We start from the raw sequence: 23637 nt of genomic DNA, 5'->3' as shown, positions 1-23637 counted from the left end.
ATCAATCACTGCACTGTCCCGAAGAGCATCTACAAGTAGAGATTTAAAACCACTGTCAAAATCTCCAGGCCAGGCCGGCCCAGCAAAAGTAGCTCTCGCCTCAGTGGATGTCAAAGTGCATGCATCTATCATAAGAATGAGACTGCACGTATCTGACCTATATGGGAGGTTGCTGTCTAAAAAGATCATGAGGGCCAGACTAAAGTTTGCTAATCAAAATCTAGGCAAGGACTTGGACTTCTGGAACAATGTGCTATGGACAGGCGAGTCAAAGATTGCTTGGCTACAGTACCAGAAGCCATGTTAGGTGAAAACACAGCATTTGATCAGAAGAACCTCAAACCAACTATAGAGCACGGTGGTGGAAATGTTATGGTTTAGGGCTGCTTTGCTGCCTCAGGGCCTGACCAGCTTGCAATCATAGAATCAACTGTGAATTCTCTCTCAAACCAGAGAGAGCTTGAGGAGAATGTGAGGCCATCTGCCAAAAAAATGAAGTTGAAGAAACAGATTGTCCAACAGGATAAAAATCCCAAACATACACGTAAACTCCCAAATTAAAGAATGGTTTGAAAGGAAGAAATAGATGGTTGTGGATCTGAATCCCCTTGAAATACTGTAGGGGGATTTCAATATAAGAAGTCCAGCAAATGCTGCACAGCTGAAATAATTCTGCATGAAGTAGTGGGCAAAATTTCTCCAAGTAGATGCTGGAAACTGGTAGATGCCTACATAAAGTTGTTTTTGTCAAAAAGGGCAATACTAGTTTCTAAAGCCGGGGGGGTGGTACTGGTGAGAACTTTTTTCCAACAGAAAACCCTACAGAAAAAAAGAGACCTCAATTTTTTTTTAAATAAATGATTGCAAAATTACATTTTCTATTATGTAACATCTGTACATTCCGTTTAGCTGATGATCAAATACTGATGCCCACAACCAGCTGTTACGGATGACGAAATTCCACTTAAGGGACAGTTCCAGGAAACAATGAAAGAATGAACTACAGGTATGATACTGGTTAACACTACAACAGCATGAGGCTCACATATACACTCAACATAAAATGATTCATTACTTGTAGGATTGTATTAGTGTTTTAACAGAAGAAGCATACTAGCTTGAATACTTACAAGACAAAACATACACGAAAAAATGTGGCTGGCTATGAAGTTACCACCACATTTTATACTGAAGTACATGTAAATATACAGCACTGTGCAAAATTCAGAGACCATTTTGTTTATTTAATTTCCAGTCAAAGCAGCCATTGAGGTTTTCATTTTCCAGCATTAGGAAAAAAGGCCCAAGACGCATTTACCAGAAAATTACACAGATGACTCAATCAAATATTCTATCATTTTACATAATTAGTGTGTCCACCTTTCAGTCTTTGAAGTTGGTTGCATTTTCTGCTTTCCACGATCCAAACACACTCTGTAATGTTGAGGTTTGGACTCTGGGGTGGCCAGTCCATTGTTCTGAGAACACCATTTTGTTTGATTTACAGATTTTCTTCTTTTTTGTCTATTTCCTTTTCTCAGTGAGGCTTCTTGACAGATACACATCCTTTCAGACCCATAGCCCTGAATTGTCTTCTCACAGTGGAAGGATGGACAGAAGTACCTATGGATTTTTTTCCAGAAGCAAGAGTGGAGCTTGATTTTCTGCTCTCTCTCAAAGATGAATTTTAGTAACTGCTTGTCATATATCAAAGGTCTTCAGAAATAAATTCTGAAAAAGTGAAGAACTTGTACTTAATGGCTATTTTAACTGAAAACTAAATAAATGTATTTAACTGGAAACTTATTTTAGCACAGTACTACGTCTGCTTGCAGCATCTAAGAGATTAGAGTAATTAGAAAGCAGTACTGAGATAGAGTATCTTCTGCCTTTACGCTTCTTATCAGCCGAACTGTAATGCAAAATGATACATTATCAGAGGAACTTTTTAAGCCTGTACAGTGATACCTAAATCAAGCTAACATCGAGTTAACATGCAGCTAACCCTTCAAAACAGCCCAGACAGACAACTATTTTGGCTCTCTGCCACTTGCTGAAAACACTAGACTGTCAAGTTTTTGGCTGTAGTGTGTATTTAAATTAACACAGACCCGCTATCACCCAACAGAATGAAGAGCAGGTGTGAGAAACTTACAAAAACAAAGATTCTCACACACACACACACACACACACCACATTATCTTCCCTGTTCCAGGAAATCACTTACTTTTTATTCACACTTGGACCAACCAACCTGTTCAAAGTGAGCGCCAAAAAAGTGACACCTTTAACAGTGTACTCTCGTTGTAAACTTTCTTTATTGGAAAACCATACGCCCCGCTACCACCTATGAGCCAAATGACACTCTGGTCTATATGTGAAAGAAAAAAAAGGGTTAAATACAATAAATCACTTGGATTTAAAATATATAGTGGTTTAGCTTACAGCACAGCAGTAGGTAAGTACAGCCATTGTTTCACGTCTGGGCAGGACATCCTTGAAGGAGGCACTGCATATGCTCACTGATGAATAGCATACTTTCTCAGGGGTCATCCTGAGAGGAGGAAGGTTGAAATACGACTGGTAGCCCAAGTTTTATGGCTCTTAAGTGAGTCTGCAGTAGTTTAGCTGTATTAGTGGGTCATATGTAAGTTTAAATGATCTAGGCCAACGTTGCCCAGATTCGGCCCTGTGTGGTGGGAGTCCAGCACAGTTTGGCGACGTCCCTAGTGATGTACTAAGCCTGGTAATTTGTTAATGAGGAGAATCAGGTCTCTTTGAGCAAGGAAATCAACAAAGAATGTTGAACTCCAGTTCTCCAGATCCATAGAGGGGCTTCCCTGATGCAACACTTTTGGAGAAACAGTGCACTTTATATGTAAAACACAGTATAATCAATTAACTTTTACCCACATGGACATAGCAGCAGCAGCAGAACTGTAGGACGCTGCAAAGCACAACCATTCTGAAGTTCATCTGCTTTGTAGGAGGCCACTGTGAGTCTACTGTTTTCACAGGGACAAAATGCTACCAGTTTTGTGCTGCTTTGAGTGGCTTTATTTTCTGTAGTGTTTTAATGCAGCAAAAGTGCAAAACACAGTTCCATATGTGCTCCAGAATCACTCAGGAGAGTGCATTAGCGAATTAGCATGTGAAAATACACTGTAAAGGTTCAAGGACCTTTGGGTCTGCCAGATACCGATTTGCCTCAGGTAGTGATAAAAGAGGAATCCAAGCCAAACAACCTTGCTGCTGATACTGTGAGATAACTGCAGTCCTTCAGTAATGGATTGTCAGACATGAAAAGGACAGCGAAAGACTAATAGAATGAGTTTGGTGAATGATGAATTAGTAAACTAGCAGGTATGGAAGTTAAATTCTGTCCTCTACTTAAGTGGAGGATGTGCATTAACAGAATGTCAGCTCCACAGGAGTATAAGCTCATTAATATGATCCCATTGCCTGTTCTGAAGCATACAGTACCTTATAACATTAAAGAAACAACACACTTCAGTGAATAATTCCAAGAATGACTTGTTTCTTAGTGAATAACTACGATTGCTAAGGGTCCACCACAACCCACAAAAATTAAAGTTGGATTTTTAACATTTGCCATCACAGAAGATCATGGTTTCTCCCTCAATGCCTGATTATGAGCTTCGTGTTTGATCTATGCAGTGACAACAAGCAACAGTCAGTGAAAAATCAAAAGCAAGCCCTGTGAAAACTAGGCCATAACACCCCAGTCAAAGGAAAATATGCTGAGGCATGACCGTGCTGTAAAATCACTGATCAAGAGGGGGAGTCACAGGGGCATGCAGGCGGCCATAAGGTACAGCCCGGGGGCAGAACACAGGGTGGGACAGACTATCATCGCAAAGCTACTAACAAGAGCAGGAGCTGACCCTGATTAACGGTGAGATCAACATCCTGGATGATGTCAGGATGACACAATTAATACATTGACACCATGAGGTGTGGGGGAGTCAGAGCACTGGGGGCAAAAGTGAGATAAACAGCAGGCTAGGAAGCAAGGAAACGCGATGCCATCATGTGAGGGGAAATCAGCACAGTGAAAATAGCCTCCTGAGCCCAGCCCGGTGGACCAAACAAACGCTCTGCCCCAAGCTGGGTCTAGTGCTCATACAGTCATTTCCTTTAATTGTCTGTGATAATTATCTAAAGCATTTTAATCATAAACAGTGGAAAGGTGATTAATGTCTTGCAAGTATCTTAAAAACTCATCCAGTGATTCAAAAAAAGGCAATGCCAAATAAAAGATTTTTCTTGTTTAAAAAAAAAAAAAGAGAAAAAAAATAACACATTCCATCAGTTATGCTGCATTTCTGCATCCATGATTCTTACTCATTAAAAAGGTACCTAATTTTGTGCTTTTCGTCTTTCATGCGAGGAGCACTCACACGATCTGAAGTTTCACTTAATTAAAGCCACAGGAACGTGGCTTTACCTCACATAGTAAGCAAAACAGACCAAAACAAACGGCTGTCGCCTCGGTCGGGGTCCTTAAACGCATGCATAACAAGGTCTTGTTTGGGGAAAAACTTCCAAGCCTTATCCCTGCACTTTAAATAGTTGTATAAAAGTAGTCCGGTGGTAGTAGATAAACAACGAGGTTAATCGCTGCTTAATATGCGCTCAATCTCCTCCAGTCTCTTCAAGGCGGCCTCCCTTTTCTTTTCTATGTCTTTAATCTCTTTTGTGGATTTGCTCTTAGTCCGCTTGTCACGCTGGCCAGCGTCTAGCCTCTTCACCTTGCCCTTGCCCAGGCCGCCAGAGCTTTCAGCAGGGGAGGATTTCCGCAAATTCTTCTCGTTCCCAGCCCCTTCCCGTGTTCCTGCTTTTGCAGCAGCACGCCACTCTTCGTCCTCCTCCTCTCCTTTTCCACGGCCCTCCTGCTGCTGTTGATGCTGGTGATGCTGCTGCTGCTTTTCCGGGAGGCCGGCGCCCTCTGCTGGCACCAGCGGCTGGCCGGCAGTGCTCATGGCCGCCATTTTGCCGCGGACGATGGCCAGGTGGCGGCGTATGTACTCTTCGTTCGGAGCCATGGCCAGAGTCTCCTCCAGGCAGCGCTCAGCCCGTGGCAGGTCCCTTTCCTCAAAGTAGACTACACAGAGGTTGTGCTTGGCCTGGACGTTGCCGGGATCTGTTTGGAGGATGCGCTGGAAGCAGGCTCGGGCGCCCTGAGTGTCCTTGCGGTGGTTCATGAGGATGTCACCCTTCAGTATGAGGCCCTTGACGTGTTCTGGATGGTGCCGCAGGAGCTCGTCCAGCACGGGCAGGGCCTCCAGCTCACGCTGAGACTGAGAGAACAGCAGCGCCAGATTGAAGAGGGCGCTCCGGAAACCCGGCTGCAACCGGATAGCCTGTCGCATCCAGCGCTCGGCAGCATCATTCTCATTGGCGTCCATGGCTAGCATGCCCAGGTTGAAGTAGCCATTAGCATCGTCAGGTTCCTCCTTTACATAGGTCAGGAAGCGGCGGTTGGCTTCGGGACGGAACTTCACCTCACCTACAACAGAGGACAATCAATAAAAAGGGCTAAAATTCATAACTTGGCTTTATGTGATAAACGTACACGCAGCTAGTTTCAGGTTGTGAGCTGCATGGAACTTTTTGTCCAATATCTGGAAATAAGTGGTATACAATACACTTAAATAGAGATGAAAGGATTGATTGGCTATCTATGTGTATCAGCCAGTTCTCAGCCCAAATATGCAACTGGCAATCAGATGATACTTCTCTAACTTAGCCGATCCTGAGAGCTGATCAGCGACATAAAACATATGAGCCATATTTTATCTGAGGCGCCAGAATGCAACTGCTACACCATTTAAGGTGGAACGGAAAAATTCTAACAAGAAGCTGGCAAATAGGAAGCCAATTTCAGCCTCATCCTATCTATTTCACCAATGAAAAACATTTTGTCTCCTGCTTTGCTATAAACTCGCTGTGTGAACGTGTAGAGCTGTAATTAATGTGGTTTATTGTCAACGCTTTGAGGATTCATTTCTGTTAGCATGTTGGCATCTGTGCGCTAATCTAAGCTTAGCTGACACTGCACAAGCTTCATGACCTACGGTGCTTAAGGCAGGGGCTGAAAGTAAAAATAACGCATAAAGGAAATGATGTAGAACTACAAAAGCGATCGCAATGCAGCCCCTTTTACTGCATATTTAAAAATCCACCTGTGTGGCAGGAGGACAGTTTTGTCCTGTCAGCTGCGTTGGTTGCGCAGACTCCGGTTATTTCTACAGTTACGCTAGCTTGAGTAACCAGAATGTAACTGCTGCACCACTTATGGTGAAATGAGAAAATGCAAACAAGAAGCTGGCAAAAATAAGCTGACTTGAGCTGGGGTGTATTTCTTTTGCTGTTGACTTCAAATATCAACAATCGATTTTCTGAATTGCTTACTGTTAGTGAGCATCATAAGAGGAGATAATAAATAACCAAGCAGATAGGGCAGACTATGATGACATCAGGCTAGCAATGCAAAACAAATCACTGTTTTCGGAACAAAACCTTGTATCTCCAAAACAGTAACTTTACAGGAGATGGAAAAATCCTACTTTACTTTTAATGTAAATCAATAGAACCAGACATCTTTCCAAGTAATTTTGGGCCATTTATTTTGGTCCATTCATCATTCAATTTTGACACAAAAGGGCAACAGGCATTTTCAAATTATGTCAAATACTGAAAAATGGAGATGTTAGGTTTTGTTCCGACAGCAGCAAAATGCTGGCACAAGCAGTCATGTTATGTCATAATAACATTAGCTAGCTAGTTATGCTAACTGCGTAGCAGAAGAAAGTAAAATCCAAGAGACAACTGCCTGTGTCTTACAGCTTTCTTCACAAAGATAAGACAGTTGGAGCTGTTTTAGCTGACTATTAAACAGGCGTGAAAATAACTGCAGGAGGCTTTACATTATGCAACGCAAGCAAAATTTAGTTTCACATAAGTTTAAAGCAACTCAAGTTGCGTGAAAATGTCACCATGTAAAGCCAGCCTTATGATTGATTAACCTTTGAAAAACTAAGCTTTTATCTCAATAATCCTTTTCAGAGTTTGCTACCTAGTGTTCAAAAGCCCATCCTACACTTACTCTGCCACAGCAACTCAGGTCTGTAAACTAGCATTGGGCAAATTTAAGCCCCAATTATTTACAGTTGACAGATCACTCTAGGTCCTGCCCACAGTACTGCAACCTGAATAAAGACAGAACGTTTCCCATCAAACTAACATAAACAAGAAGACAATAGAGGTGCTGTTTTCACATTATTTACATTACAGCAGCGTAGGTGTGTAAACACCGGGGCAAATGACAAACTCACGAACACTAAAGACTAAAGCCTCTCTGGAAACATGTGAATCTGTCCTGCTTTTCAGCTATTCAAAAAAAAGGCATAAATCTCTCAACGAGCCACGATTAATATTTCTATTACAAACGCTGCTTCAGAAGCTAGCATTCCAAAAGTATGAGAAAACATAGAACATAAATAAAACATAGAATGTAAATAATACATGATGAATGAGTTTCCCTCAGCATCACTATCTCTCTCCTGGTATCTGAGATCTCACTTTAATCCAAAACACGCATTACCAGGAAGGTGCATTTGAAGCAGTATTTCTTGCTTATCTCATTCTTCTGCTTTTTTTCCCCCCATTTTAAACAAGACTGGTGAAGGGAATAAGGTTTTGGAGGAGTTTAACATTGCACAAGCATTTGATAAATTTCACTGAATAATCTTTTCAGTCTCACGCACCAGACTCCTGCATGAGCAGAGCTGAGTTGAAAAGTGCGAGTTTGTGCCGCGGGTTCAGGTCCAGTGCGCGGTTGAAGTTCCTTAGAGCTTCGGAGGGCTCCTTCATCTCGATGTTGACAATAGCCAGGTTGTACCACAGGTCAGCATTGGAACGATCCAACTCTAACGCCCGCAAGTAGGCATCCCGTGCCTCGTTGGGCTTATTCATCTTCAAAAGGAGCTCTCCTCTGCACAAAACACAGAGAAATAAATTCTTAAACAAATATAACAGCATGGCGTTTAAAAAGAGGCATGACCCTTTCAGTGATCCATCACCTTCAGTGAACGATGTGTTGACATCAAGCTTAGAGTAAAAATAACTGACAGTTTTGCAGTTATAATAAAAGAAAAACCTGACTCAACTCTGGCATAAAACAAACAAATATGCTAACTATAAAAAAGGACAAACACAAAAATGATTAACGATTTGAAAGATCCACTTCTAACGGTTGAGTAATGTAATCATACGGGATTTAACTAAGTTGATCTAGGATATTAGAACAGGCGTTGTAACCAATACTATACAAAGCCGTATATATTGCACGTACTTGTCCACGCATGATCCTAGGCGCTTGCTCAGAAACTTAAGGCAAGGAGACACTGATTAATGTCAAACTAGTGTTGAAATCATTTTCAAGCACGATTTCTGAATGGAGTATGATTATGCAAGACTGCTATTTTACAGGTTCTTCAATGGTACAACTACCTGGCTAATACATTAATATTAATTACCAAAGCTTTACCAAGGCAACATGTGTCTTCTATTGAGCAGAAAAGGTCATGCCATTGTGGTTCAGCAACTACCCTGCCAGTGCCAAAGCATTACTTTTGTTACACATGCAGTTTTAAAATGTAATCACCTGGCTGCCTGTACACATACATTAAAATACAAGCTAATTCCTGACCCAGAGAACATAGCCAGGTGGACTTGCCTGCTGATGTAGGCCTGTTTGAAGTCTGGCCTCATGCTAATAGCTTGTCTGTATAGTTGGTCGGCTTCCTCTAGTCGCGAGTCATTGGCCCGGATTAAGTTGGCCAGGTTGATGTAGACGTTCAGGTGGTTGGGGGCCACTCGAGTAGCATATTTCTTTCCTGGAATTATCTGGCATATTGGAAGGAGGAGGGAAAAAAGGGAAAAAAAACACTGTATAGAAAAGCACAGGCCACCATGGTTTATAGTCAAAATAAAACAGTAGGACAGATTGCAGGTACCATAATTCAAGACACGGGATAAAACTGAATAATAACCTAAGCCAACTGGCCTTATTTTCAGCCTGATTCAGAGTTTTAGGCTATTAGACCATTACATCCCACTATATTTTGTGATACTGCGCTTTAGGTCATATAAACCGACTGATATATAGCTTGCTCATGTACTTTCACCTGATCTCTTCCTTCATACTTATTTATCTGGCTTTGCCAAGTAATCATAAAGCAGGATTGTCTAACTTCAGCCACTGAGAACAAATAAAACACCAGCATAGCTTATCAGTTGAATGCAGTGGCTCTCCTGCATCAAAGCTCGAGAGCACCGCCATAAAGTTTATACAGAGTCTAGTAAGAATATATCCTATGATGAAACAGTGGCTGTATAATAGGGTTTCACAAAGAGGCCAGTGACATTAACATTGGAAAACAAAGACATGCCTGCTGTTGGCATGAGAACTAATTAATTACAAATTTAGCACAGCCACAACACTGTTGTTGTTGTTATTGGGTCTAAATATGCCTCCCACTCCTTTAAGCCTGATTTCCGTGAGCTACATTTCACAACCAAGAGAGTAATTCATTATTTTTTCTGGCAGAAATTTTGTTGTTTGTTAGCTTCCATGCCAAAATCTTCTCACCACTCACATCTACAAAGAACATCACTGATCATTAACGTTCAGAAAGAATATTTGTTTTTAACATTTTTTTTAATTTTTGGCTTTTACATATTGTTGATCTTCTGATTAACCTTTTAAGTTCAGATTTCAGCAGCACTGTTTAATCTGGTGCACTCAGGTCTAGTGAGAATCAAATGAGATACAATGAATAAGCTACAGCTTATGAATGACAGTTATGTCATTTGTTTGACATAAACATTGCCTAGGTGTATAACTGCTTTTAATCCAAGGCTGAGTACTTTCCATGAAGAGGAGAATAGACTCTGACGTAGCCATGAGGGCTTGTCATACCCCATACCTGTGGCATAAGAGATTTTGCAACCAGATACGCCTCCTCTGCCTCTTTGGATCGATTGAGGTTCTTGTATGTTCTTCCAACGTTCATGTGGGCTCCGATATCGTCTACAAAAGACGGAGACTTGTAAAAATTTCATGTCATCCCAGAACAAACCAAAAAAGAATCAAGACAACAGGACAGGCATCTTGTAGCAACTCGCAAGGTCTTATATAGGGATGCACCGATACCACTTCTTCCCCTTACGATACTGATACTTGATCCTTTGGTATCCGCCGATACAGAATACCAATACCGATAACTCTTTCTAGCCTAACTCACCTATAGGTCCTAATATTTATACAATTACATCTTAAAAATATTTTATTTTGTTAAAATCTATGTTCTGCATCACAAATAGACTGTAAGTGACCACATAGCGGCAGATGAGTGATTACTGAAAGAGGCAGCTTGGCTGTTCGGGTAAGCAGCTCTGCTAGTGTGTTTTTCACACCAGAAACTGCCATTACAGATTCTGCCATGAGCATTATCCCACACTGCCAATTTGTTGTTAAGTTCTGTCTACTGGCGTGCATGCACGAATCAGAACTTGCTTTGTCGTGACAGTCACAGGTATCGGTATCCCCATCACCGATATGGATACCGTGCTTAAGTGTCGGTATCGGCTCAGATACCAATACAGTATCAGTATCGATGCAACACTAGTCTTATACACTGTAAGTTTTTAACCTAAAGTAAGTTTCATATTTCGTTTTAACTTGTCTATTCCTTCTAAATTTTGAGTTCACAGACTGTCTAATAGTAAATCAACTGGACAATATTTTCTGTAATATTCTATTAAATTATTATTTAAAGTTCAATACAACCTAAATTTTGAAGGAAGCCAGGTTAGTCAACTCTAAGTAAAAACAGTGAAGCGTTTTTTGTTTTACAGGGCAGTCAGGCAAACTTGTACAATCAAGAGAAACAATGCACATAACAAATGAATGGGACACCTAAAGACGACATGCCAAGCGTATCAAGACTTAAAAAAAAATCTGCTGAACTGAAACATGCATGTAATTGCTTTCACATCTGATTTTCTGTTTCTCACAAATCAACTCATGAGGAAACAGTGACCAGTGGGGAAAGTGGGTTTTTGTAGCTCTGTGTGATGCAGATAACGTCACAATTGTTTCAGTTTAAAGGCAATGTTATGAGAAGCAAACTGATGCATAAAGATAACTGCAGGCCAGGATATCCTCATTCCAACATGTATTTACATGGTTGATCTTAGGAAAACACTTGTGGGTGGCAAATGCTGTTAGCTCAACTAACGAAATACAAACATCTTTGTGTATGAAGTGGCAAACGTGTGTGTAGATTGGCAGTAATGAGGTTTATCTATGTTCTGAGGACTTACCTATCTGAGAATGAAAAAAAAACAGCTGATGCTTTTATAAAGTCCCATGAAATTCCAAATCAGCTACTTTTTATTTAGCTTCCCTGCAATGTTGGATGCTGTTCTCGGTCACATCACCAAAATAATGATTCTTAACAAAGCCACAATATCTAGCACACTCCAAAAAAATCTCAAAAGCCTTGTTTTGTTTGAGATACGTTTCCTGTTAATTAATTTCCACTGCCAGCATTTCATAAAGCAGCAAGAAACAAAGTCAGCAAACATATGTATAATTATTGTTGCCAAACCAAATACTACTTTACAGCACTTGGTTGCTTTAGACTGTGGAAACATGTTAATCATGTATGATTATAAAAGCAAATCCAGCTGATGTGAACTTTATTGACCTTATGAAAGGTGAGAGAAAGCTTGCTGATTAATCATACCTGGTTGCACTCTCGTGGCCTGGAGGAAATACCTGAGAGCTCGCTCATAATTATGCTGATTCTCCAGAGCATGGCCAACATTATTCCAAAGCTTGGCATTGTTCTTGTTCACCTGAAGAGAAGCAATTTTGACACGACAGAATATTGGAAAACATCATTAATGCTGAGAATTTTTTCTGGCGATCTTCAGTCGTAAATTTGGCAGTATCTGTTACAAATGTGTCTTTACAAATACTCAGTTCATACTTTTAATGCTGACGTGAAAAGTGTGTACTCCGACTCCCAGTCCCAGGTCCTGTTGAACGTCTTCACAGCATGTGTCATTAGAAGAACCCCCATAAAGAACCATGAGATCTTTTTCAGGCCCCTATAAAAACACAAATGTTGGTTGACTATATGCTGGTAAGGTATAATATTTTGGTGGTCTTTTATGAACACTTCTACAGTAAAACAACAAGTCAACTGATCTTTGAAGGCAAACCTTTTTTTTGGATATCATAAAAATGTGCCGGATTTAGTTAAATCCCTGGGCATAAAAAAATTATATATATATATATAAATATATATATATATATATATATAAAAATATATAAACAGTCCTTTTCACGCAAGCAGAGCAAACAATACAAGGCAGCATTAAACTGTGCTTAATACACACTATATTGCCAAAAGTATTTGCTCGTCTGCCTTCACACGCTTATGAATTGAGTGACATCCCATTCTTAATCCATAGGGTTTAATATGGTGTCAGCCCACCCTTTGCAGCAATAACAGCTTCAGCTTCAGCTCCTCTTCTGGGAAAGCTTTCCACAAGGTTTAGAACTGTGTTTATGGGAATTTTTGACCATTCTTCCAGAAGAGCATTTGTGAGGTCAGACACTGATGTTGGACGAGAAGGCCTGGCTCGCAGTCTCCGCTCTAATTCATCCCAAATGTGTTCTATCGGGTTGAGGTCAGGCCTCTGTGCAGGCCAGTCAAGTTCTTCCACACCAAACTCGCTCATCCATGCCTTTATGGACCTTGCTTTGTACACTGATGCACAGTCATGTTGGAACAGGAAGGGGCCGTCCCCAAACTGTTCCCACAAAGTTGAGAGCATGAAATTGTCCAATCTCTCTTGGTCTGCTGAAGCATTAAGAGTTCCTTTCACTGGAACTAAGGGGCCGAGCCCAACTCCTGAAAAACACCATAATTCCCGCCTCCACCAAACTTGGCACAATGCAGTCAGACAAGTATCGTTCTCCTGGCAACCGCCAAACCCAGACTCATCCATCGGATTGCCAGACGGAGAAGCGTGATTCATCATTCCAGAGAACACGTCTCCACTACTGAGTCCAGTGGCGGCTCTCTACACCACTGCATTCAACGCTTTGCATTGCGCTTGGCGATGTAAGACTTGGATGCAGCTGCTCGGACATGGAAACCCATTGCATGAAGCTCTCTATGCACTGTTCTTGAGCTAATCTGAAGGCCACATGACGTTTGGAGGTCTGTGCAACTGACTCTGCAGAAAGTTGGCGACCTCTGCGCACTTTGCGCCTCAGAATCCGCTGACCCCGCTCTGTCATTTTACGTGGCCTACCACTTTGTGGCTGAGTTGCTGTCGTTCCCAGTCGCTTCCACTTTGTTATAATACCACTGACAGTTGACTATGGAATATTTAGTAGTGAGGAAATTTCACGACTGGACTTGTTGTACAGGTGGCATCCTATCACAGTACCACGCTGGAGTTCACTGAGCTCCTGAGAGCGACCCATTCTTTCACAAATGTTTGTAGAAGCAGTCTGCATGCTTAGGTGCTTGGTTTTATACACCTGTGGCCATGGAAGTGATTGGAACACCTGAATTCAATGATTTGGATGGGTGAGTGAATACTTTTGGCAATATAATGTAGATGCCTTTGAACTTTGGTGTTGGCGAAATTATTTTAAGAGTTCTTTGGATGGCAAAGAAAACAAAGCCTTGCCTTGAAATCTTATTTTGAACATATTCTGAGAAGAACCAATTAATCAGAAAAGTCCATTATGCTTGGAAATGTTAAAGGTATAAAAGGAAAAGGACAACCAGCTAACAACATGGATGGATACAATCAGAGGAATCTCAAAAGGCCCATAAAACAAACTTCTCATGCACAACATACACAAACTGGTGTCAAATAGTAAGTATTAGCAATACATAGGGATTGATAAATGACCCTCTGAATTGGGGAGATTACCATCTTAATGTCAAGGTCTTGAATCCATGGGCCACCAGCACACAGAAGCCCATGCTAGGCACGTAAAGCACGCGTTCAGCCACCACGAAGCCCACAGGGAAGAACAGGTTGGATGCAGGAATGAATGGGAGGACGATCAGAGAGAGAGCCTGAGGAAGAGACACAAAGAACATGAAATACACCAGCCATTAGCTATTACTTCCAGCGTACTTGTGCTACTAGCTTTGAATTCTCATGGTTCTTATCCTGTGTGAAAATTAAACAGAACTTGGTCTGGCATGAAACATATTTTGAGGTCCTCACAGTCAGTAGACCTGTCTCAGGTCCGTCGATCACTATGGAAAATGGCAGCTATAAAACACATGGGAAACAGGAACTGGCTAATTTTATGAGAAACTTCATAAATAGTTCCTAGGCTTTTTTGAAGTACATTTAAACCGCCTACACAAAAGAAGCGTAGGAACACTTTTTTATGGGTAATTTGCTTAATAACGCAGAGTAACTGAGCTGAATCTCTCCCTGAGGGCATCCATCATTGTTAAATTTTTCATGTGCCAACATGATGTAGTTAGGGAAGTAATATAAAACACGTTACTGTACCAGAGTGAAAACTGCGTCACATACTGTACTTTCCTCAACACACATAAGGGGCCAGCAGAAACGGTATTCTCCTCTACAGACTTATGACAGGAAGTGGAAACACCAATCGCTCTTAAATCAAATCAGGGCTTAGCCAAAGTAGCCTTCTCAAGTGCAATGGGCCACAAAACAAAGCCCTAGTAGTGCACAGCAGTATACTAAAATGCTCTTATTGTTCAGGTTTAGACAGACTTGTGCCATTTTCCATGCTAATCACTCCTAAATTTGGTCAGTTTTACACAGCTTTGTCTGAAACCAGAACCATGAGAACAATTAATCTCAGGATAAACCCAAACAAACCAGATGGTCTTAAACAGAAGGATGAAAACGCAACTAAACGGCTAAGGTCAAATCCTTTTTCAGGTGAAAATCTGTTGGCAAATATACTGTGATTCATTTAACGGGAAACAGCGTTATTGCAGTTCTCTTCAAACACAATGTTTTTTTCAGAAACTGCACATTAATATAGCCATCTTGCACAATCAAAGCCGGGCCACTAGTCGTAATAGTAGGATTACAGCTTTCACTGATTGAAAGCGGCCTTTGACAACGTGATGAATCTCTGGTTTCTGCAATGCTGAATGCCACAAGGGCTACAGTTATCCACCCACAGCTCTCATTTGACACCTGACTTTGAAAAATGGCCCGTTTGGTTATGTGTGGTCACAGCGAACCTCACCTTTTACAAACAGCACAAACACTCTTCTTCACAAAATTTATGTTTTATAGAAAACAACCACAGACTGAGTATGGCATTTTTATGGATGCACTTGCAAAAGATCAATTATTCATCTCAGTTTATGCTGTCCTAAAAGCAAATTATAAAATTAGTTTTGGCAGCAGCTTCAGAAGACGTCAAAAATCAAAACTTCAGGCTCTGCTTGTTCAGGGTGGATTTAACAGATTCGAAAAAATACGACTTTAGGTATGAAAGAGGGCGACTTCATCTTCCTCCCAATTGTCCTTTGTCTGACAGGCCAAAATCAACCAGGATGAAAGACATAATTGTACTGGTAAAAGATAAAAGGTCTGCCTTTAAGAGTAAATCTCAAGCTGCTTGCTCTGTTGTTGGCACAACAAGAGCCACGCTCTGTGAAATTAACCAAACACTTAGAACTATATAATGTTTCCTGTTTGTGCAGAATGATTGTGGACGATCCTCACGCAGGCACTCACTATAACAACTAAGCTGGGCCAAAATAAATAGATCAATATCCTTATGCAACCTGTTCAGCGCACATTAACAGCAAAGGCCGAACTTTTGCGCCTCATCCGTTGATGATTTGTGGTCTCACAGTCTCAGAGGACAGCTCGTGCCAGCAGAGCGAAGAAGTTCACCAAACCCTGCAGACACCACAAGGGACGCACACTGAGATTTCTCTCTAACGTTGTCACACGATGAATGAAGAGAAAGCTGAACTCTTGCCTTATTTTCACCCAAACACATGGCTGACATGGGGGATTGGGAAGCAGTGACATCCTGAACTTTCGCAAACGTGGAAGTTGTCAAAGGCCAAACATATGTGGCCAGTAATGCTGGAGAGTCAGACTCTGGGAAGATAAAATCTTTTATGACAAAAAGGGGGAAGAAGGGGGAAAAACGACTAAGGTCCTTCATGGTTGTATGCAAGGCAGACAATGCGTTTGCTTACGTATCAGGAAACCTACACATCAAGACACCAGAAATCTATTATTCACTGTGTGATGAAGTGTTATCCTAAAGCTTTTTTAAAACTTACTCAGCCGAAGCCATTAACCTTTATGTCGGAAAAACTAAGAAAGCAAGTCTATAGCCCTTATGCAGCTAATAATCTTTACGATGCGGTCATGTGCAATTAGTCAAATTAAAAAAGAAAAAACAAGAAAAAAAAAATTATCTACACTAAAATGTTGCAAGATGTTAAACATGTTTAAAAGAATGTGAGATTACAAAAGAGTTTATACACTTGCATGCACTCTGGGAATGCTACTCTTTGTTCACATTCCGGAAACTTGTTATGGACAAAGTGGCTGCAGCTAGTTATTTCCGTATCACCTTAACTATGCCTGCTGGGGGGACAGCCCCACACCATGTAATTCACTGAACTTCCTCTTAAAGTTTGGAATATTACTAACAGCTGTCAAAAGAATATCACCTACTGCTTTATGTAACAACAGAATCATTAAAGAATTTCTTGTCAGAGCTAATTAGGGCAAATATGGCTATAAGATGCCATTAGAAGATTAGCAGTGGCTCTACTCTGAGGTCCTCTCGGATGACAGAGCTCCTCATCCTATCAAGTAGAGTGTATTCCCACTACCCTGCGAAGAAAGCTCATTTCTACCGCTTGTATTCGCGATCTCATTCTTTCGGTCATTACCCACAGCTCATGACCACAGGTGAGGGTCGGGATGTTGACCGACCGGTAAACAGAGAGCTTTGCCTTATGGCTCAGCTCCCTCCTCACCACTACAATAAAGCACAGTGACCGCATTGCTGCTGCCTGTCCCAGCCTGCGGTCGATCTCATGATCCCTCTTCCCATCAAGACCCCAAGATACTTAAACTTCTCCACCAATGTGTGTCATTTCTTGTAATTTCAACGTTTGTGAATGTATTATTATTTTTTGTTTTAATGAATCTCAATATTTTATAAAGCTACTGTGATCATAAAGCCAGATTAAGTTCAGCATCATGGTTTAGTAACAAAAAAAAAAACAAAAAAAAACAAAAAAAAAAAACAACATAAAAACCCCTAAAAAACAGAAAACGTGTACGACCCCGCATAGACGTGTAAAACCATGGCAACAGGTTCAGACATTCTAACCGCTGCATTTGTACACATCTGTAGTTCTTTACGGAGCTAATTTGGGTTTTCAAACTGTTTGAAACAAACACAAAACAAAGCTCCCAGCCTTACCATGACGACGGTTTTGGCAGAGCTGTGGCCGTGACGAAGGCTGTGATAGGCCAGGAGGCCGAGCAGCATGTAGAAAGCCAGAGTGGCCAGGTTTCGTGGGTCCAGCACAGACTCTACCAGCGGAATGGTGCCCATGGTCCAGTCACAGCACAGCTCAGAAGGGTTTAGCAGGAGCCAGCCATTCACAGGGAGTAGGTAGTTGAAGGTGAGCTGCCTGGCAGGTGTGGAACTGACAGCTGCTGGGTTATCAAACCTGGATGAAACATAACAGCTCGGATGAGCTCCTCTTTCTTACTGTAGTTGTAATCATATTTAGTGTAGCAATATATTGAATGGGCTTTCTGGTGCTCTGGTCCAGAGGGTGCACTTGGGTTGGGTCCCAAAAAGCTGGATTTGTAGGCTAGCAGTCCTAGCTTGATACACTGCTGCCTTAAATCAAGCCACAAGTTACTTTGGACACAGTTCAAGGCTACCTTAAACTGAGTCACTGAGTCCAGGTGTGTTATGCTGCTTCAGTAAACGCATTGGAGGTGTGGTGCTCTAGCTTTATACAAGAGGCCTCACAGGTTACAGTGAGGACAAAAGCTGTCTAAAGTGTGTGTGAACAAGAAGAAATAAAGTGGAGGGTTAATTTAGGGGCAAACAGTACTATAGACCTTTAAACAATCCAGTGATTGTTTTTAAATCTGGGTGAACATTCTTTTCTTTGGCTAAGAACAAAGTTTTAATCACTATAGAATCAAGGACTGGAGACTAATCTGATTTTGAATGTATGCTCTGAAAACAAAGTATAGGGTACATAGTGTAGGCTAATCCTGGAATAGACTGGTGTGAGGTATACTCGGAGTTAATGTGGGTGGGCAGAGTGTGGAGCAAGCACAGGAACCACCAGAGACTAGAACAGCTGGATTAACTTCAAAACAAAATAAACATGACCGACACATGATCAAGAAAGAAAGAAGTGAGGCGCTGGTGCCCCAAAATCCCAAATTACCCCTTAAGCATTTAAGGGCAATTTGAGAGAATGTGTAAACTCTCTCTTTTTTCTTAATCACGAAGACGTGCACGGCCTGTGTACATGCATGTGCTACACTCCTAAAAGGGAACATGTGCCACACTCATGCAGTCTTATTTGAGCAGCTTTGAGAACATGACATTAATTTTAGTCAAGGTTCAATATTTCCACTATTTGAAACAGATACATATTGAAGTCTATCATATGGATTTTGCAGTGGGGCTCTTTTCCAATGTATTAGGTAAGGGAAAAAACATAGCCCAAAATACTAAGAATTTGACTGGAAAAAAAGAAAACTACAAAAAAACACTACAAACACAATCCTTTATTTGAGAAATGCGGCTGTGTTTTGGCTAGGCAACTTCTGCTATATCAAAATCTTCCGTAATACAACCTCGGGACAAAATAAACTGAAAAGCGTGTATTATCCAATATATTGTCTCCAGAGGTTTGAGTGATAAGACTCCTTCTGTCACACACTTGGAGACAGTCTGTGGATTATGTCTGAAGGATTAGAGATCGCATCCTTGACAAATCTTGAGGATGTCTCTTTACTGATCCCAATCAACATCAGCAGTGTGTGATCATGGAACAAAAGTATGGCGGAGGATACAGGATTCGCATTTTGCTCCCGGCTTTACGATGTGGCCAGTATCACCAGACATCTGTTTAGCAGACGGCTGTGAGAGATGGTATGAGGAAAAACATCTGAACCAATCCTGGTGTTCCTTTCAAGTGCCACTGCTTAGGGTGATAGACAGATAGACTGATGCACTCATATCTCACAGGATCAGTTTCAGTAAAGGAGATAGATACTGGTGTCAAGATCATATTTCATCAGGAATTATGCATGTCTTTAAGTACTATGATAACAAATATGAAAAGCATCTGTGTATTGGTCACTTATCCACAAAGATCACGCTTTGGTTTTGGAAACAATTGCTCTGAATTTCACAATAACTACAGGTTTAACAGTTTAGATACAGTATTGAAAAACATAAAAATAAACATTCAACATGTTTATCGACAGTTAAAACTCTCACCAATACACAGGTTGGTCTCTCTTTTGCCGTCTATATTGTTTATAGAACACTGTCAATCTATAGATCACTGTTTTGCACAAGGACATTCTATTTTGCAATGTTTAGTTTTGTTCAGTCATTAAAAGTGGACACTCTCAGCTCACCTGGTGAAGACAGGCAGCTGGGACTGAATGACCTGCACTCGGACAATGACCAGAAGCAACGTGCTGATGACCAGCACCACCAGCTTCAGCAGGGTCTGCAACACGGCGTAGGGGAAGCTGTCCTTTCCTCGTACCACCTGCACCACTGTGTCGATCAGCATAGGCAGCGTGAACTGTGTTCAGACAGACAGAAGGACAGGTTACATATTGTCAGGATCTAACCCTCAAACCCCAGTGACGATGCCAGTGTCTACACTGAGCAGGTTTTATGATCACCTATGCTGAGTTTTATGATCATTACTCAAAGATGCTCATATTTCATAGAGAGATTTGGAAAAATCATTTATGATTCTTGTACAAGCAGCAAATGGTCTCTCTTATGCTCATGGCTATCACTGCTCACAGCAAAACTAGGGTACACTGGAATATTTATATTCAAACACACATTGCTTCTCTGTTTGGCACTTATTTGGCTGAGCCTGTGAAATCTTGCATTTCACTTCATTATAGTCTCATCACTTGCCAATGAGAACGACACTGGAGAACAGCATTATTTTCAGATGTATCAGACTGTGGTTGTATCAATATGGGTAAATTTACTTTTACATAGCGTGTGTGTGAGTGAAACAGATACTTAGAGTGTGACATTTTATAGCATCCAGCACATACAATTAGAGTTTAGTCCTTTATTTGTTATTATGTGTATAAAAAGCTGGAGAAAAAAAAATCTCATGTTTGGTCCAGTTCAGTTTCATCCAGGTCCTTTCTGCGCATTGAATGTTCAAGTCAATTCATTTAAATTATCCTCGGATGTACTTAAAGTGCATAGCCTTTATTAACTGTCTTTAAGGTGTGTATGATCGCTGTTAATTAATTACCTAAGTTGGTTTCACTTTCACAGCTCAGTTAATGGTTGTAGTGAGTTATTAGTTTGTAGCTGCTTGTGTTTGTATAGCTGCTTTGTGTAATAACTAAACAGATGACGTTAGTGCGCAGTATATGATCTGTAGCATGTGTTGGTAAACATTTTTTTGTACGCTGTTAATTTTATAGCCGCAGACTCTTTTGCACATGCATATGTGATGAAATACTAACTACCTCCTCCACGCTGCCACCTTTGTGATTAAAAGTTCACTCCTCTGCCAGCCTGTGCATCTCAAGAGCTCATCATCTCTATAATAATATTCATATATTCCTCATTCTTGTTTTTTTTGTACTGTACTTACACATTTTAGGTAAACATTACAACAAAAAAATCATTCTACTCAACCTTATTTAACTATTCATTATTACTGTAGTTTTTGGGACAAATTCAAAATATCTGGCGTTTTTGTAATTGTATCATATTGGATTGTGACTTTGTACTGGCTTGTATCGTGACATGTATCATATCATGAAGTTGCTGACAGTACCCAGCCCTAGCAGACTGCAGCAAAAGGAACGCAGCATCTGACCAGATTCAAGTGATCATATTGTACCAAGGCCCCCATTTACACCTGGAATTAACTTACGTCTTGGGTGGTCCTATCAAAAGTGGACAGTGCTGAGTACAGGTGTGAACAGGGTCCAATTTGAATTGTGATCCAACCACTCAAACCACTTTCAGAAGTGGTCAGGAGTGCATATGACCACAACCGCATCATTGCAGCAGCATGTTTTCTTTCTTCTCTCACGTTAGTTTTTACATTGTATGTACATTTACACAAACAAGGCCTTGCAATCTTGCAGCACATACAGCGAGAGTCTGATGTTGTAAATTTGTGCAGTCAGGAAATTAGATCATAAGTGGGCACTGGAGACGTTTCTGAGGCACATAGAAATGTCTGGAAATGTCAATATGTCTCACTGTCCACTTGTGTTCAGATCACTACAGATGGAAGTTAATACCAGGTATAAACAGGGCCTAAAATGGCAGAAACTATGCTCTGTTTGTTGTTTACAGAGAGAGAGAGAGAGAGAGAGAGACAGAGGAGAGAGAGAGAGAGATACATAAAAAATACACTGTTAGACCAGTAAAACCTGGCTGTATGTAAATGTTTCACTCCCAATACATCTGATGCACAATCAACAGTCACGTTCTAGATGCAACCCACTTTATAACATAACAGGGTTGAACTGAGAGCAGAGCCATTAAAAGTGGAGTAAATATGGCACTTTTAAGGTAAAGGCCTCAGCGTCTGAAGGGCCTGCAAGGCCCCACAGCTGCCTACTCTCACTCCCTTCAGTAGCCAGTTCACATAAGAGGATTATGACAGAGTCCATTATGTAAAATGCAGTCTAATTACATAATTGAAAGGGCACGATGGGCTGCCAAAAGAGCACAAGGCCCCAGTGTAGAGACAAACTCTAATGCACCACGATGAATAGCTTCAACAAGCACTTTGGTTTTTCAGTGTGAGAGCATGCATTGTCAAGTGGCTTTACGCATCCAATTACTGATGGTAATGAGGAAGAGCCAAAATGCTAAGGCACCATTAGAGGGGACAAAGACAACATTTGCAATAACAAATAACAGATTTCAGCATCTAATAAAGAAGTGTGACCTCTTTAGTGCTATGATCTAAGGATAAGTGATTTACAGCATTGGGTTATTTTCTTTTGCAACAACCGTGGCAGCAAGTGATGACTGACGCTAGCCTGAGGATAACTAAGCAGCTGTGACATTCTGCAGCACTTTTGCTCTACATCACAAACAGACCTCCTAGACTTAATGGTTTCAAGTAAACTGCGCAGGTTTAACTATCAGGAAGCGCTGGATAGAAAATAGCATCCTTCATTAATAACATAGAATTACACCTTTATATAGTGTTGCTTTAAGTTAACTATACACCATCAGTTTAGACACTTGAGAGACTTTACAACGCTAATTAACAAGGCTAATTATTCGACTAAGCGCAGCAAGAGGGAATGGTCTTACCCCTTGGGCGACAAACACTTCATACACGCAGCATATTCCAATCACAGTGATGCCCTGCTCCTTGCAGAGTGTGGCAACAGCTACAAGGAACACGGTCAAAACGATGGGTGTCCACACTGAAAGAAACACAAGTGCTGTTGGTTAGATTTTAACTAAACAGAATGCTATTATTGTTTATCTGACTTGAGACATTTATAAATGCATGAATACACACACTTGTATCAGCCCGATACTGTGCTCATTTACTTGTACTCGCAAAATGGCAACATTTGATACCAAGTGATGCAAGTGATGCAAGCATAGTGTATGCTGCCGCGCTAAAGAACAAACTCAAGCTGGCAGTGAACGAGAGTCTTCTCGCATCGAGAAGTGTTGCTAATGCTGAGGCGGTCAGACACAAACTTTGTTGGTCACTTTAAACATCCTTCCTTGGTATATCTATGTCAGGCATACACTGTGCGATTTTAGCCCTTCTTTACACACACAATCACAATCACTTCCCCAATGGGGAACACACGTAGACTAGCAAAATGGAGGTGAAAAAGTCAACATTTACAGAACCAAAGCCTGTACATGCCGACTTTGTAAAATAGGCTGTTGGAAGATGTATCGTCCTACAGTGTACATCACTGCCTGGTTTTAGTTTCAGTGCACAGTGTGGTATAAGTTAGCAAAACTTAGCTCTCAGCAGTAGCTCTCTAGTTTCTCAGCATTTTTCAGCGTATCTGCTCGGTACTCGGACGCACAACCATGTTAGGCCAGAAACATACTTCACGCAGAAACGTGAACACAGACACTTCGAGCTACGCAGACACATTTACATGAGTCGCCGCATTCTAAAAAGTGTCACGCAATTTATAACACAATGCAAGCATATGCTCAGAATACAGCTCTACAGCCAGGGGTGCTATAGGGCTTGGGAATGTGAT

At 41.1% G+C, this 23637-nt stretch overlaps 1 protein-coding gene across 1 annotated transcript in view; it reads right to left on the bottom strand.

The window, feature by feature from the left end:
• Positions 1-1082: 1082 nt before the first annotated feature.
• Positions 1083-23637, bottom strand: part of tmtc3 (transmembrane O-mannosyltransferase targeting cadherins 3) — a 36203-nt gene continuing 13648 nt past the window's right edge. Inside the window, exons 5-14 of the mRNA XM_036568241.1 lie at positions 22709-22824; positions 19792-19964; positions 17591-17843; positions 14053-14201; positions 12084-12204; positions 11838-11949; positions 10014-10117; positions 8762-8931; positions 7791-8017; positions 1083-5530 (exon numbers count right to left, since the gene is read on the bottom strand). Coding sequence (XP_036424134.1) covers positions 4635-5530; positions 7791-8017; positions 8762-8931; positions 10014-10117; positions 11838-11949; positions 12084-12204; positions 14053-14201; positions 17591-17843; positions 19792-19964; positions 22709-22824 — 2321 coding nt within the window. The 3' untranslated portion in view covers positions 1083-4634. The remainder of the gene's footprint in view (positions 5531-7790; positions 8018-8761; positions 8932-10013; positions 10118-11837; positions 11950-12083; positions 12205-14052; positions 14202-17590; positions 17844-19791; positions 19965-22708; positions 22825-23637) is intronic.

The sequence above is a fragment of the Colossoma macropomum genome, unplaced genomic scaffold (assembly GCF_904425465.1).
Source record: "Colossoma macropomum unplaced genomic scaffold, Colossoma_macropomum, whole genome shotgun sequence".
NCBI classification, from domain to species: Eukaryota; Metazoa; Chordata; class Actinopteri; order Characiformes; family Serrasalmidae; genus Colossoma; species Colossoma macropomum.
The sequence above is the reverse complement of the archived record's forward strand: the minus strand, read 5'-3'. Positions and strand labels throughout refer to the sequence as shown.